Below are 17,153 nucleotides of genomic sequence, written 5' to 3'. Positions count from 1 at the left end.
TGTTGCAGAAATTGAAGCAGAAATTAAGCAGAAATAGGCCTACACCAAATGTTGAAAAACGTTCACGTGTGAGGAAGTCTTAGGTAGGCTATGTTATTCACCTATTCTAAATCTGAAGGAGAATATCCTTTTGGAGATTATGATCGATCGTCTATTGAATGGAGGTGCATCTGTGTCTATACGACGGTGTCCACTAAGCATACCATGCTTGTTTCGACCCTCTGCCCAACATAGCTTGGAGGTTGCAGTGGTAATCGTGATGATAGTGTCCGTAATGGACGTGGTACAGACAGCAGGGCTAGTAGAAATAGGGCTCTAAACTACAAAGTCACCCGCAATATGATGCGAACTGGTACTCAGATTACCCGCGATAGGAACTGATTTGACCAGAATACTTTATTGTAGGCCTTGTGGTTTAGAAACCATATACATCTTAGGTGTTGGTATACATCTTAGGTGTTTTCCTGTTAATTTTAATGTGGGTAATATGACAAAAAAGAAAGTAAACCTGCTCAAATATGTTCATCCAGTATTTACTGACAGCTGCATAATTTGAGGTGCTTGCCATCCAGTGGCAAATTAGATGGATAAATGTATCTCTCTGACCACTTTCAAGCCTTCATGGCCTTTGTTGTATTCTCTGGTTGTTGCGTTGTGTTTTAGTTCTAATGTCTGTTGTCATTGTTGTCATTGCGTTGTGTTTTAGTTCTAATGTCTGTTGTCATTGTTGTCATTGCATTGTGTTTTAGTTCTAATGTCTGTTGTCATTGTTGTCATTGCGTTGTGTTTTAGTTCTAATGTCTGTTGTCATTGTTGTCATTGCGTTGTGTTTTAGTTCTAATGTCTGTTGTCATTGTTGTCATTGCGTTGTGTTTTAGTTCTAATGTCTGTTGTCATTGTTGTCATTGCGTTGTGTTTTAGTTCTAATGTCTGTTGTCATTGTTGTCATTGCGTTGTGTTTTTAGTTCTAATGTCTGTTGTCATTGTTGTCATTGCGTTGTGTTTTTAGTTCTAATGTCTGTATTGAAGATGGTCAATAAAGCTTGACGGCGGGATCAGGATCGGCGATTAGATGATGATTTATTGTAGATGGTACAATAATGAATAACAGAACACAGGCTAAGTCTCAAACAGTAAAACTGTGCAGAGTCTAACAGTTGTGGTTGTTATTAGAAGCGGCTACTGAGCCTTCCGACAGAAGATGCTCCTTGGGTTGCTTCCTCGATCCGTCTTCAAGTCAAAACCTAAGACAAAGCCTGTTATACTAAAACATACAAACGTCAATCATGCCAACGTGGCAGGTGCCAACCAGTGTACACAACCCGGCCCTGGCCAGATGGAGATACTAACCCGAATAGGCAGACAAGCTGTCTCCCTCGGCCCATGTTATCACCGATGTTCCTCGGATGTTCCTAAACATCGGCCTGTATGACCTTCCTGCTGGTACACAGGCCTAAGGCACAGTTATGTACAATAATATGGACCTCTCCCTGTTGTATACTACACACAGAAGTAACATATGAACACATCAGAATACAGTAAGAATACCCCAGAATTCTACACCTTTTGAAATTTTGATATAAAAATCCAATGGTGTTGCTTTCTTAACCCTGACGCCTATAGTTTGCCAGGTTTAAAAAAGTTATGAGAGGAAAAATTTTTTATTTGGTGTGAAACACACACATACCTGTTTTTATGCTTTTCATTTGTTTTATAATTTGTATTAATATTTATTTTATCATTATTTTATTTATAAGCTAAGGTTGCTAGCACAGGTGTCTAAAACTAGATAAAAACACTTGCACTTTCTGTTTGCAGTTTTATGTGGTATTTGAAAAAAAGAACATTGCATTTTCAGAAATAGCCGGCCCTCCAATCAGATGACGTTGGCAGAATTGGCCCCCAGCTCATTTGAGTTTGAGACCCCTGACCTAGGGTCTATTTATGGTAGTTAACAACTTTTCATTGAGAGCACAATTACGTTAATTGGTGGAGTTTTGAGCAAGACCGTTTATTTGCATTATCACTGAATGGGCTTACAGTGATGCTAACCGGGCAGGGTGCCACATCGCTATTTTATACCACTAACAATGCTCAACATATAACTACACTTCTGTGGTAGTGTGGTAAGGGGCTCTAGTATTGTAAACTTTGAAAGTGTACAGAGAGATAACAAGACCTGTATCTGCAGGAAGACAATTCCATAGTTCCTGGTCCGGTATTGTCAAATCAGCGGGCATGTTCGATCTTGGAGCGCTGCGCAGATCTGGCTGAATCTTTCAATACAAACATGCCTTACGTCTAGCCAGATCTGCACAGCGCTGATTCAATACAAACATGCCTTACGTCTAGATCTGCACAGCGCTGATTCAATACAAACATGCCTTACGTTTAGATCTGCGCAGTGCTGATTTAATACAAACATGCCTTACGTCTAGATCTGCACAGCGCTGATTCAATACAAACATGCCTTACGTTTAGATCTGCGCAGTGCTGATTTAATACAAACATGCCTTACGTCTAGCCAGATCTGCACAGCGCTGATTCAATACAAACATGCCTTATGTCTAGATCTGCACAGCGCTGATTTAATACAAACATGCCTTAAGTTTAGATCTGCGCAGTGCTGATTCAATACAAACATGCCTTAAGTTTAGATCTGCGCAGTGCTGATTCAATACAAACATGCCTTAAGTTTAGATCTGCGCAGTGCTGATTCAATACAAACATGCCTTAAGTTTAGATCTGCGCAGTGCTGATTCAATACAAACATGCCTTAAGTTTAGATCTGCGCAGTGCTGATTCAATACAAACATGCCTTAAGTTTAGATCTGCGCAGCGCTGATTCAATACAAACATGCCTTAAGTTTAGATCTGCACAGTGCTGATTTAATACAAACATGCCTTACGTTTAGCCAGATCTGCACAGCGCTGATTCAATACAAACATGCCTTACGATTAGCCAGATATACGTAGTGCTGATTCGATCGAACAGCCCTAGCGTTAATGTGACTCTGTGTTAATGTTGTGCGTTAATGTGACTCTCTGTGTTAATGTGACTCTCTGTGTTAATGTTGTGTGTTAATGTGACTCTCTGTGTTAATGTTGTGTGTTAATGTGACTCTCTGTGTTAATGTTGTGTGTTAATGTGACTCTCTGTGTTAATGTGACTCTCTGTGTTAATGTTGTGTGTTAATGTGACTCTCTGTGTTAATGTGACTCTCTGTGTTAATGTTGTGTGTTAATGTGACTCTCTGTGTTAATGTTGTGTGTTAATGTAACTGTGCTAATGATGTGTGTTAATGTAACTGTGCTAATGCTGTGTGTTAATGTTGTGTGTTAATGTAACTGTGTTAATAATGTGTGTTAATGTAACTGTGCTAATGCTGTGTGTTAATGTTAACTCTGCGTCTCAGGGTCCTAAAGCCTGCACGCTGGAGCTGATCGTGTGTGTTAATGTGTGTTAATATTGTGTGTTAATGTCAACTCTGCGTCTCAGGGTCCTAAAGCCTGCACCCCAGAGCTGATGGGCTTTCTCCACCTCAATGAGACGACAGGACAACTCTCACGCTGCAACGGGGTGGCATGGAAACCCTGGGCGCCTACTGATGAGGTCATCATACATGTACTTGACTATGTTCATATATGTGCGTGTGTGTGTGTGTGCCCGCATGCGTATGTTCATATACCTGTGTGTGTGTGTGTGTATGTGTGTGTGCACATGTGTATATTCATATACATGTGTGTGTATGTGTGTGTGTGTGTGTGTACATGTGTATATTAATATACGTGTGTGTGTGTGTGTGTTTGTGTGCAAACATGTGTATGCTCATATACCTATGTGTGCACGTCTGTGTTTGCATGTGTGTGTATATGCACGCATGCGTATGTGTTCGTGTGTGTATGCATGCGCAAACATTTGTATGTTCATATATCTGTGTGTGTGTGTGTGTGTGTGTGTGTGTGTGCGTGTGTGTGGATGTGTCCACTTGTGCTTGTGTGCACACATGTATGTTCATATATCTGCGTGTGTGTGTGCGTCTGTGTGTGTGTGTAGGTGGTGAATGCTCAGAAGTGTCCTCAGGGCTGGACACATCATGGCGGTCACTGTTACCTTCTGAGCAGCGACAAGAAGGACACATGGAGTTCAGCCGCACGCGCATGCAGAGAGAGGTACACACACACACACGCACGCAAACACAAACACGCAGACACACGCACACGCACGCACGCACGCAGACACACACACACACACACGCACGCACGCACGCAAACACACACAAACACACAGACACACAAACACACAGACACACAAACACACACACACACAGAAAATGCACTGACCCCAACCCCACGGGTTGAAGCGTGTAGATGTCTGAACGCTGACACACTTATATCCAAAGTGGTATCAATAAAAGGGAGAGGACTCCCATTGGCTCCGTAACCTTTCCTGAGTGCAAACTTTATTTCCTGTGTGTGATTTTTGAAACGGTGCAGTTTCCATGGGAACCTGGTGAGCGTGCTCTCGAAGGCTGACATGAACTGGCTCTGGGACTTCAGTGGTCGGAAGCCTTTCTGGATCGGTAAACATGACATCACTCACTCATATACACGCACAGATCTTAAAACATTATGACATCACACACACACACACACTTAATTATTGATCTTCAAAAGTGGATAGCATTTACTCACACACACCCCCCACTTGCTGAATTTGATTGATTGAGTGATTGATTGATCAATCCCCAGAAGGGAAACTAGTTTGCTAGCTTGGACAACACACAGCAACAAGACAATGACGTTACAGACACACTATCACTCACACACACACACACACACACACACACACACACACACACACACAAGCTCTCAAATACAGTACATGTGGAGTCAAACCTCCTTAAACTGTTTATATATGAGCTATGAGCTTCACCTCTGACCTTTGACCCATGACCTCTCGTGCCCCCAGGCCTTAACGACCGCGAGAGCAGGGGCCGCTGGGAGTGGGTGGGCGGCGAGCCGGTCAGCTACACCAACTGGAGGCGGAGCCCGCCCAGGAGCAGGGAGGGAAACAGGAAGTGCGTGCTGGTCTGGAGGCGGAGCAAGTGGCACATCCGTGACTGCAAGAAGGGCAAAGGTCACCGCTACATCTGTTACATCAGAACGTGAGCCCAGCGACCTCTCTCCGATGACCACACACGCACAGAACACACTCATCAGAACGTGAGCCCAGCGACCTCTGACCCTGATGACCACACACACACACACAACACACTCATCAGAACGTGAGCCCAGCGACCTCTGACCCCGATGACCACACACGCACAGAACACACTCATCAGAACGTGAGCCCAGCGACCTCTGACCCCGATGACCACACACACACACACACAACACACTCACTGGCATTTACTCCGCAGCGGTTACTGAAGGTGACCACCCTGGGTCTTACCTGGGTCTTACTGAAGGTGACCACCCTGGATCTTACCTCAGAATGTGACCTCAACATCACATAGGACAACACACCGCTACGTGACCGTTAACAACACACCGCTACGTGACCGTTAACTCTCTAAACTCTCCTGTCTCACTCTCATATGACTACAGGACTCTAAACTCTCCTGTCTCACTCTCATGTTCCACTACAGGACTCTAAACTCTCCTGTCTCACTCTCATGTTCCACTACAGGACTGTAAACTCTCCTGTCTCACTCTCATGTTCCACTACAGGACTCTCTAAACTCACCTATCACAGAGTTCCCAAAGGACTGGACAGCCAATATAATGTCCATCCTGTGTCCAAATTGTTACACAACATTTATCAACCATAGAAATGAATACATTTGAATTCAACCTCCCACGTCCTACCACCTTCCATCAATCATTTCAAAGCAGAAAATGTGTGAGAAAACTGCATTTACTGGTTTGTTTTAAATGGGACACTTGAACTGCTTTACAAAAACAACTCCTGTGTGAGTGTGTCTGGTGCATATTTATTATCCCCAGTGTGTGTTACACCCAGTGTGTGTTATCTCCAGTGTGTGTTATCTCCAGTGTGTGTTATCTCCAGTGTGTGTTATCTCCAGTGTGTGTTATCTCCAGTGTGTGTTATCCCCAGTGTGTGTTATCTCCAGTGTGTGTTATCCCCAGTGTGTGTTATCTCCAGTGTGTGTTATCTCCAGTGTGTGTTTCATGGGTCCATGAGGCCAAACACCGCACACACACTTCGCTGTACAGAACTCTGTGTAGAACTGTGTAGATGTCTGTGTTGGTGTGCGGCTCTGTGTATACGTGTGTAGATGTCTGTGTTGGTGTGCGGCTCTGTGTATACGTGTGTAGATGTCTGTGTTGGTGTGCGGCTCTGTGTATACGTGTGTAGATGTCTGTGTTGGTGTGTGGCTCTGTGTATACGTGTGTAGATGTCTGTGTTGGTGTGCGGCTCTGTGTGTGTAGATGTCTGTGTTGGTGTGCGGCTCTGTGTGTGTAGATGGATGTTTCATATCTGTCGTCTGGACTGAACCCTGAAAAGAACACTGTTTCTGCCACTGCTTCTTTTGTTACAGACCACACACACACACACACACACACACACACACACTCTCAGCCAGCGGCCTCCTTTGTTACTGTGAATTAGCTATCTTTGGGCCGGGACCTGGGACTGTGGCAGTGGAATGCCTTCCATTCTTAATGTTTTATATTTTATACATTTTAATACTGTTATTGTTTTTAAAAGATATAAAAGATTTCATGGTAAAACATTTCAAATGTACTCTCCTAATTTAAGCCATTTTAAAATAAAAAATCTTTTAAAATGTATATTTGTTTGGAGATTGAAATTAGTGTGTGTGCTGCATTCACTCTGATCACACAGTGTGAGTGTGTGTGTGTGTGTATGAGCGCTGTGTGTGTGTGTGTATGAGCGCTGTGTGTGTGTGTGCTCTGATCACAGTGTGTGTGTGTGTGTGTGTAAGCGCTCTTTGTGTGTGTGTGTGTGTGTGTGTGTGTGTGTATATGAGCGCTGTGTGTGTGTGTGTGTAAGCGCTCTGTGTGTCTGTGTGCGTATGAGCGCTGTGTGTGTGCTCTGATCACACTGCATCAGCATTGATGAAGACCAACTCATTACTACTATATGGCCTTGACACCTCAGCCAGCAGCTGGCCCAGTGGATACCCAGTCTCTGCACAGGGACTAAAGCTAAGCAGGTGAGAGCGTGGGCAGCACCTGGATGGGAGACCTCCTGGGGAAACCCAGTGGATGCTGGAAGTGGTGTTGTGGAGCCAGTAGGGGGCAGTCTTCCCTCCCTCTGGTCAGACAATCCCGATGCCCCGGTACAGTGACAGGGACTGTGCTGTAGGAGACGCCGTCCTTCGGAAGAGACGTTAAACCTGCTCCTGACTCACTGGTCACTTGCAATGAGAGGTCATAGAACAGCCCGTCTCAGAGACTAGGGGCTCCCTGGTGTCCAGGCTCATTGGCCAACCTGGCTCATTCCACCTGGACACCTCATCATCCCCCAACCCCTCCTGTGATGGCTGATTGATTTCCTCATTCTTCACCTCAAGATGGTGCTGCTGTGCCATAAACACATGGGGGTGGGCCTGGGCCTGGGCCTGGGCCTGGGCCCCCTACACATCAATGTCATGTGACCCCCCCCAGCATCATAGAAAAAGGTCAGTTTGACTGACTTATTTTTGCCAAATAACATGAAACCATATGTATGATTACATAAAATATTTTATTAAACAGCTGTTGATCAATAAAAATGAAATTAGTCATACAAAAACATCTAAAAAGGTACACATTTTTACAAATGGTAACACCTATTTTAAATCATCTTTCCATAGAAAATAAGGCACTGTCCAGTGTCATTTGGGGCTACATACAAAACATACTGAACAAAAATAAAATATGCCACATATACAGCAAAAGTCCAACTAGCCGAGGGACAGACCCTACAAATGTACACCTGTCCCAAAAGAGACGGACACCTCTAGAGTTCAAAGGTAATCAGACATGCCTAGAGTTTAAAAGATCAGACATGCCTAGATCATTTACAGATCAGAAAAAACTTTAGAATCAGATCATCTTCTGCAGAGAGAGGAAAGACTTTAGAATCAGATCAGATCATCCTCTGCACAGAGAGGAAAGACTTTAGAATCAGATTAGATCATCCTCTGCACAGAGAGGAAAGACTTTAGAATCAGATCATCTTCTGCACAGAGAGGAAAGACTTTAGAATCGGATCAGATCATCCTCTGCACAGAGAGGAAAGACTTTAGAATCAGATTAGATCATCCTCTGCACAGAGAGGAAAGACTTTAGAATCAGATCATCTTCTGCACAGAGAGGAAAGACTTTAGAATCGGATCAGATCATCTTCTGCACAGAGAGGAAAGACTTTAGAATCAGATTAGATCATCTTCTGCACAGAGAGGAAAGACTTTAGAATCAGATCATCTTCTGCACAGAGAGGAAAGACTTCAGGACGGGACTGAACCGAAGCGTGGGGGTGAAGGGTGCCGAGCGGTTTAGGTTCTCGCGTGGCGGTTCTTGGGGGGTGCCGAGCGGTTTAGGTTCTCGTGTGGCGGTTCTTGGGGGATGCAGAGCGGTTTAGGTTCTCGCGTGGCGGAGTGTAACGTTTCAAAGTTGGTTGTGATTTGTTTCAATCACCGTAATCTCAACAAGCTCTTAAATAATCTCACTGCTGACGGAACTGGACAAAGTGACGCAGGCGGTGTGTGAAGATCTCTTCCTTGGCGCTGTGCAAATGTCCTGGTAACACATTCATCATCTCTGTGTGTGTGTGTGTGTTCACAGGAAGCCATGCTCGTCCAGACCTTTAAAGGACACTGGGTTCCACTTCACCGCTGCCTTGTTGCTGGTGTAGCCTAGAACACATGGAACAGTAGCATCATATACTAGAACACATGGAACAGTAGCATCATATACTAGAACACATTAAACAGTAACATCACATGTTCTAATGGAACACAAAGAAGAGCAGCATCACATGTTCTACTGGCACAGACAGAGAGGAGAGAAGAGAGAGAGAGAGATGGGAGGATTCCTACATGCTTTACCGGTGTGTGTGTGTGTGTGTGTGTGTGTGTGTGTGTGTGTGTGTAAGTATAGTAAGTATATGAAGGGTTCAGATGCAAAAGCCTCTAAATGCCACCTATGTCAAAAATGAGATAAAGATGGTGAGGGGATGCTCTTCACACATAGTATACGCTAAACAAATAATTTAACTTCTAAACCCACTAAATACCACTATCTTCCTGGTCTGAAATATCGATTTATAGGCAAAAACCTATAGGAGCCTGAATTTAAATGCTCATTTAAAAGAAAAGTGGTCAGACGGATTTAGAGGGTTTTGCATCTGAACTCTTCATATATACTCTTTTGATCCCGTAAGGGAAATTTGGTCTCTGCATTTATCCCAATCTGTAAATTAGTGAAACACATTCAGCACACAGTAAACACACAGTGAGGTGAAGCACACACTAATCCCGGCGCAGTGAGCTGCCTGCATCAACAGCAGCTCGGGGAGCAGTGAGGGGTTAGGTGCCTTGCTCAAGGGCACTTCAGCCGTGCCTACTGGTCGGGGTTCAAACCGGCAACCCTCCGGTTACAAGTCCGAAGCGCTAACCAGTAGGCCACGGCTGCCCCTCATTGTGTGTGTGTGTGTGTGTGTGTGTGTGTGTGTGTGTGTGTGTACCTGCTTCAGGTTTGGGTCTGACAGAGTCAGACGGCTGCGTCTCTGAGGGGGTGGGGCTTGCCTCCTCCCCGTGGTCACTCTCCCCTGACGAGCTTGGCTCCTCCCCCTGGGCGTCGGCCATCATGTAGAGGGCCGGCCTGCACTTGTGGTATTTGGCGCGGTAGGTGTCCGTCATGCACGTATCCACGGAGAAGTAGGTGGTGGGCTGGGCCGTGGGGGGGGCGGGGTCTGGGGCGGCCGCATGGCCGCGTGTGTGAGGGTGTGTGTGTGGTGAGGCGTCCTGCCGCTCCTCGTCCCCGTCGCTGGCCGACTGCTCCGTCCTCTCCGGGTCAGAACCAGAACCGGACCGCCAGCTGCCGTCAGACGAGGGGGGACGTGGCTCCGGCACCGCAGACTCCGCCCATCGCCCGTTCCGGTTGATCCTGTCCAATCGTGGGGAGAGGGGGAGTGGCTTAGGTTGAGTAGGAGGCGGGGCCGGGGAGTGGTGTGAGGAGGAGGAGGAGGAAGAGGAGGAGGCGTGTCGCTGGACGAGGGGAACCGCGTCATCGTTGCCGTAGCGATGCAGGACGTCGTCGTAGCGCAGCAGTGCGTCATCCAGCTCGGAGGAGGGACCGGTCAGCTCGTCGGAACTGTTGCACTCGGAGCTGCTGGTCTTGGGCAGAGGCAGCACCTCCCCCTCCAGCTCTGCACCTCGGGGGGTGTACCGGAACGCTCGCTGCCTGGGGAAGGACACACACACACACACAGCAGAGCAGAACAGTGAGAACACACGAACACACACACACACACACACACACACACACACACACACACAGCAGAGCAGAACAGTGAGAATAAACACATACACACACAGCAGAGCAGAACAGTGAGAATACACACACACACACACACACACACACACACACAGCAGAGCAGAACAGTGAGAATAAACACACACACACACACACACACACACACACACACACACACACACACACACACACACACACACACACACACACAGCAGAGCAGAACAGTGAGAATAAACACACACACACACACACACAAACACACAGCAGAGCAGAACAGTGAGAATAAACACACACACACACACACATCTCACCTGTGCAGGCTGGGACTGGACTGAAGGTCATGTGATTTCACAGTATGCTGACCTGCAGACAGAGGATGATGGAAGTGAAGAAATACGTTATAGTCAGACTAAATACGATGATAATGCGTTATAGTCAGACTAAATACGATGCGTTATAGTCAGACTAAATACGATGATAATGCGTTATAGTCAGACTAAATACGATGCGTTATAGTCAGACTAAATACGATGATAATGCGTTATAGTCAGACTAAATACAATGCGTTATAGTCAGACTAAATACGATGATAATGCGTTATAGTCAGACTAAATACGATGCATTATAGTCAGACAAAATACGATGATAATGCGTTATAGTCAGACTTAATACGATGATAATGCGTTATAGTCAGACTAAATACGATGCGTTATAGTCAGACTAAATACGATGCGTTATAGTCAGACTTAATACGATGATAATGCGTTATAGTCAGACTAAATACGATGCGTTATAGTCAGACTAAATACGATGATAATGCGTTATAGACTAAATACGATGCGTTATAGTCAGACTAAATACGATGATAATGCGTTATAGTCAGACTAAATACGATGATAATGCGTTATAGTCAGACTAAATACGAGATGAAGAAATGCGTTATAGTCAGACTAAATACGAGATTGTATGCTTAGAAGCTGACGTTGCAGGTGAAGAAATGCGCTTTAGTCAGACTAAATACGAGATTGTATGCTTAGAAGCTGATGTTGCAGGCGGACCCGCATCTGATTACTTTACGACCCTTCTCAATGAGCCCCCTTTGTGATGTCATAGAGAGAAAAATATGTTTAACATTTTTAACCCCCTATTTCTCAAAAAGTATAAACTTTTCAAAAAATCTGAAATGATAACTCTCTTGCCCAATTCCAGACCTACACAATGGCTATTTCAACATGTCTGTACGTTAGGTAGTTAGAGCCCCATTCATTTTTGAAAAGGTAAAAAGAAAAGGTTATAATAAGAAGAAGCAGCCAGAAGATTTCAAGATTCCATCCACTAAAACCAGCGCTGCAGGCTGAGCATCTGTTCAGTGCATGTCTACCGAGTGGCCACCAGGGGGCCCTACAGCTCCACCATGGCCAGCAGTATGACGCTCATACAACACGGCTTGTGGGATGAGTGAGCGTCTGAGCGTGTGTGTGTGTGTGTGTGTGTGTGTGTGTGGGTGGACATTCCCCTGTGCCTACACTAAACACTAAATGAGTATGAATCAGGGGCTGCTCAGCATCAGTTCAGGCAATTACACACACACACACACACACTAGATCAAGCACTTACAGTTCAGGTCAGTGAAGGCTGGTGGACACAACATATTCCGCAGTTACACACAGTTCAGATAGAACACACACAGTTTAGATGGAACACACAGTTCAGATGGAACACAGTTCTTTTCTCATCAAATATGCTGACTAAGGGGCCGGAATGTACACACACACACACACACACACACCGTTTGGGGTTCCTCTGATGCAGCACAAATGCGAACACACTTGCATGTGGATGTGTGGATCTGCTACTAGCTGTATGCCAGAGTGCATCTGTCTATATATGCAAAACAGGTCAACATCTTTGTGTGTGTGTGTGTGTGTGTGTGTGTGTGTGTGTATTAATGCAAGCCTCTAAGACAGAGCAAAAGAGAGTGGTGCGTCAGCACTCTCGCCCCCTTCCCCTCGCTCCCTCCCTCCCTTCCCCTCTCTCTCCATCCCTCTCTCCCCCCCCTCTCTCTCTCCATCTCTCTCTCTCCCCCCCTCTCTCTCTCTCTCCCTCCCTCCCTTCCCCTCTCTCTCCATCCCTCTCTCCCCCCCTCTCTCGCTCTCTCCATCCCTCTCTCCCCCCCCTCTCTCTCTCCATCCCTCCCCCCTCTCTCTCTCTCCATCCCTCTTCCCCCTCTCTCTCTCCATCCCTCTCCCCCCCCTCTCTCTCTCCATCCCTCTTTCCATCTCCCTCTCTTTGTCTGTGTGATGTTTTCAGGAGGGCATTAGCGTCTAAATCCGCTCCTCCAGCACGCAATTATCAGCGGATTGGCCGAGCGAGCCCCTCACACACACACACACACACACACACACACACACACACACACACACACACACACACTAAGCTCCTAAGCCTCTCCAGTGCCTCTAGCCAGCGGACGCCACTGCAATGTTGGCAAGCAGCAATAACTATATCAATACCAAAGCAAAACAAAGCAGCAGCTTGCCAGGCCTGCTGCACACACACACACACACATACAACCCGCATCCTTGCGTGAACTTACACAGCCCTAAGGATGCTTGGATTTCATGAAGTAGTGGGTTTAAAGAGAAGACTGAAGCAGTCATCACACACACACACACACGTGAGATGCCCGAGTGTGGCATATTGGCGCGTGGGAGTGTGTGTGTTGGCAGAGCAGATGTGGAAGCTGCAGCTAACAGAGAGACACATGTTGCGTAAAGGCTGCGTGTCAGAGCTGCAGACGCGGTTCCCGCGGTTTGGTCCCAGTTAGCGGAGTCTCTCCAGCACCTCCACAGCTCTGGGGCAGAACATGGGTATTTAGAATCGACTAGCCGTCGCCATGCATATCTCCACAGCTCTGGGGCAGAACAGGGGTATTTAGAATCGATTAGCCGTCGCCATGCATATCTCTCAGAGATATCAGCGGGAGAGGGCCAGGCAGAGCCGTTCTCCGAGCAGAGCTCTCATCTTGCTGCCGTGTTCGCGGAACTGCGTCAAATGTAATATCTTTGGATATTATGAGCGCCTAAGTGGAACTTCTACAGTGAAACTTCTGCAGTGAAACTTCTGGGTATTTTTAAAGTCATATTCAAGATTCTTTTGATGTGTCTGTCTGTGTATGTGCTCAAGTTATATATATATATATATATATATATATATATATGAATATGAGAGAGAGAGAGAGCATATGTGTGTGTCAGCTCTAGTTAAAATAGGAGACTTGCTGAGTCATAAATCAGATAGGTGGCAAACTACAAATAGGACAGTGACATCACACTTGGCACAACAGCTGAAAAGCGCACACACACACACACACACAGACACACACACCTGTTCTCTGGTTTGTTGAGCTACAGGAAAGATGAACCATGATCAAAAATAAATGAAATTTCCTAGAGTAGACATTGATCTTCTGAAATGCAGCATCCCCCCCCCCCCCCCCACACACACCGAGCTTTTTCTACAGCTCTGCTTCTCTGTAACATTGTAACGTGGCCTCTTCCCTGAATGAGGAGAGGAGAACTGGTCACGGACCGTCAACAACGCTCATGAGCCAACAATGGCCGTCGCCATGACACTTGTCCTCAGAAATCCGCTTGACTATGTCCAACTCAAGTGGTGTTGTACTGAACTTAACGTGATGATAAGTTCAGTACAACACCGTTTCAGGCTCTGTGTCTTAATGGTGTTGTACTGAACTTAATGTGATGGACACAGAGCCTGAAACGGTGTTGTACTGAACTTAACGTGATGATAGACACAGAGCCTGACATGTCCTAAGCACGTCCTCAACCTCAATAGAAGTCAAACTATACTGATCTCTCCCTATAGAGACTAACATACACATACCTAACATACACTACATTTACATGTATAGATTTAGAAGACACTTTCATCTAAAGTGACTTTCATTTGTCAACTATATTAGCAGAGCCATTGTGGTCAGAGAAACTGGGAGTTAAGCACTTTGCTCAAGGGCTCAACGGTGGAAGCCGGGAATTGAACCCACATATTCAATTTGCAATTTTAAAAGGACACACACAGTAGAATAGTGACTACATCCAGTGTTTCCCATACATTGACTAATCTGTGGCGGTGCGCCATTAAATCAAAATAGGCCGCCACATATTAATATTCTATGTTTAATTTAATTTAATTTAAATTAAATATGAGGTCAAATCCTTGCATTGCCATTGAGCTGCGCTTTTTACGCACGCAGCCTTTCCTTGCCCCGCCCCGCTCTCTCTCGTAGCCCGCTGCCCCTCCTCTGCATGTGCATTTAACTAAATATTCACGATTGTTGAAGGATTGTTGTTGCCACATAGAAGCATTGCATAGAAGACGTCTGGCTAAAATTGCTATTAAATCCGTTTAATAAATCCGTCCACTAAACATTCAGTTTGTTTAAATACTAAATGAGTTTGTTTAAATACAATATGGTGTTTTAAAACCGCAGTAGGCCTACCAGAATGTGTTAACAGAAACCCTGCTATATATACACATCAACACTAAGAACCCTGCTATATATACATTAACACTAAGAACCCTGCTATATATATACATTAACACTAAGAACCCTGCTATATATATACATTAACACTAAGAACCCTGATATATATACACATCAACACTAAGAACCCTGATATATATACATCAACATTAAGAACCCTGATATATATACATCAACACTAAGAACCCTGATATACATCAACACTAAGAACCCTGATATATATATATATATATATATACACACATCAACACTAAGCCTAACACTCTCCTGGTGTGTTTTAACTCTAGGTCTACAGCATGTATTAACACTATCCCCATGTGTTTTAACTCTAAACATACAGCATGTATCAACATTATGTCAGTGTGTTTTATCTCTAAGCCTGCATATTAACACCAACTCTACATGTTTTAACTCTAAGCCTGCATATTAACACTAACTCTAAGCCTACAGTGTTTTTAACACCAACCTGACAGAACCTGAACCTGTCTCGTTTATTAACGCTATGGCAACAGTGTTCCTCATCAGCAGGTCTAGAGGCTTTGCCCGGCCCTTCTACATGGGTTGGGGCTCATTTGAATCGGTGTCGGATTACAGATCAGAGGAGCACAACACTACATTTATTGATGCCTAAAAATAAACATTTTCCATCTGGAAACCTGAGCATTTGGGAATGTGTGTGTGTGTGTAAGATAGTAAGTCAATGTCCGGTCAAAGAACGATCTCCCTAACACACACACTAATCCTATTCCTTCCTCCTTTACACACACACACATTCTCTCCCTAATATACACACACACACACACCATCTCCCTACACACATACACACACACACACACACACACACACACCCTACCCCCCCCCCTCTCTCCACTCTGGGACAGCGTGAGATTGCACATTATGAAGAGACTGTCTGGGTGTGGTTCCCCTGGCTCTGAACAGTTGACCATAAGCAGATATTCATCTCCACGGTCCCTGTAGAACCAGGGATTAAACACAGCATCCCCGCCTTCATATCCGAACAAGAGTATATGATCTGGACTGAGGTGGGCACTAGTGATTGAAACCAGTAGAGATCAAACTAACAGTTATCACTCCAGTTATCACAAAATTACACACATACAGTTATCACTCCAAAATTACACACATAGTTAACACGCACACACAAAGTTCCATACTAACAGTTATCACTCCAAAGTTCCAAACTAACAGTTAACACTCCAAAGTTCCACACTAACAGTTAACACTCCAAAGTTCCACACATAAGGGATAATGTATAGAACGCAGGTCATTATTGGGAAAATAAGTCCCGACAGGGCGAACCGGACCCCGACGCGCAGCCACGATGTGACTCTTTAGCCTACGTAGGCTATAGCCTATTTGTTACCATTTCATCGTGGCTTTTGTTGAGAAACAAATAGTTCTACAACAGCACACACTGAACTTGAATCAAACATTCTTTAGAACACAGTTGATCAACCGTCTGCTTTCACTTTTGAATGAAGTTCCAGTATGAAAGACGTGAAATAGAAGCACAAAGCTCATTTTCCTTGACAGCGAACTGTTATACTTAGCAACGGTCTGTTATTGAGAATTAGCAGACCGCCGAACATTAGGAAGGCCCATTCAAGTGAATGGAGCATTCTGCAGCATTATGAAGAGCCGTGTAATAACAACAGTTAACAGCAGAGCCATATAAAGGTAGAGTTGCGACAACTCCATTGACGCTAATGTTCCATTTTTTTCCAACAATGGCAGCTAATGGAAGCCTCAAATAGTTCCCGGAAGTTAACAATTAATAATAGCAGCAGTGCAGTTACAGCAGTATAGACTGTTTGTAGCCAACATTTCAGACTCAGATTTACATTCCTTTGCCTCATCCGAATAATAATAATAATAACAGTAATAGTAGTAAAGTAATAGTAGGCCATCAATATCCTAATTATAATAATAAACGATTTATGTATCGACTATGACTTTTCTGTTGCTCAGTCAAATAAATTAAAAGAGGCTAAAAGCCCAATAAATGTGCCACACGTAATAGCCGAATAGATACCCCTTGCCTATCCCATTTCAA

The 17,153-nt window shown here is 44.8% G+C and overlaps 2 protein-coding genes across 7 annotated transcripts in view; one reads left to right on the top strand and one right to left on the bottom strand.

Annotated features, from left to right (window-relative positions):
- frem1a (Fras1 related extracellular matrix 1a) overlaps positions 1 to 6,086 on the top strand; it is an 82,263-nt gene extending 76,177 nt beyond the window's left edge. For all 4 annotated transcript variants that reach the window (XM_042069973.1, XM_042069974.1, XM_042069975.1 and 1 more), the window contains 4 exons: positions 3,500 to 3,613; positions 4,058 to 4,173; positions 4,498 to 4,583; positions 4,973 to 6,086. In XM_042069973.1, coding sequence (XP_041925907.1) covers positions 3,500 to 3,613; positions 4,058 to 4,173; positions 4,498 to 4,583; positions 4,973 to 5,172 — 516 coding nt within the window. In that variant the 3' untranslated portion in view covers positions 5,173 to 6,086. The remainder of the gene's footprint in view (positions 1 to 3,499; positions 3,614 to 4,057; positions 4,174 to 4,497; positions 4,584 to 4,972) is intronic.
- Positions 6,087 to 8,414: 2,328 nt separating this feature from the next.
- Positions 8,415 to 17,153, bottom strand: part of LOC121689808 (inactive ubiquitin carboxyl-terminal hydrolase 53) — an 82,987-nt gene continuing 74,248 nt past the window's right edge. For 2 of the 3 annotated variants that reach the window (XM_042070016.1, XM_042070015.1), the window contains exons 15-17: positions 10,824 to 10,875; positions 9,722 to 10,440; positions 8,457 to 8,891 (exon numbers count right to left, since the gene is read on the bottom strand). In XM_042070016.1, coding sequence (XP_041925950.1) covers positions 8,815 to 8,891; positions 9,722 to 10,440; positions 10,824 to 10,875 — 848 coding nt within the window. In that variant the 3' untranslated portion in view covers positions 8,457 to 8,814. Of the gene's footprint in view, positions 8,892 to 9,721; positions 10,441 to 10,823; positions 10,876 to 17,153 lie in introns of all 3 variants that reach the window. The other variant, XM_042070013.1, reaches the window with a different exon arrangement.

The sequence above is a fragment of the Alosa sapidissima genome, chromosome 18 (genome assembly GCF_018492685.1).
Source record: "Alosa sapidissima isolate fAloSap1 chromosome 18, fAloSap1.pri, whole genome shotgun sequence".
In the NCBI taxonomy this organism is placed as follows: Eukaryota; Metazoa; Chordata; class Actinopteri; order Clupeiformes; family Clupeidae; genus Alosa; species Alosa sapidissima.
This window is presented reverse-complemented; position numbering and strand designations above follow the sequence as displayed.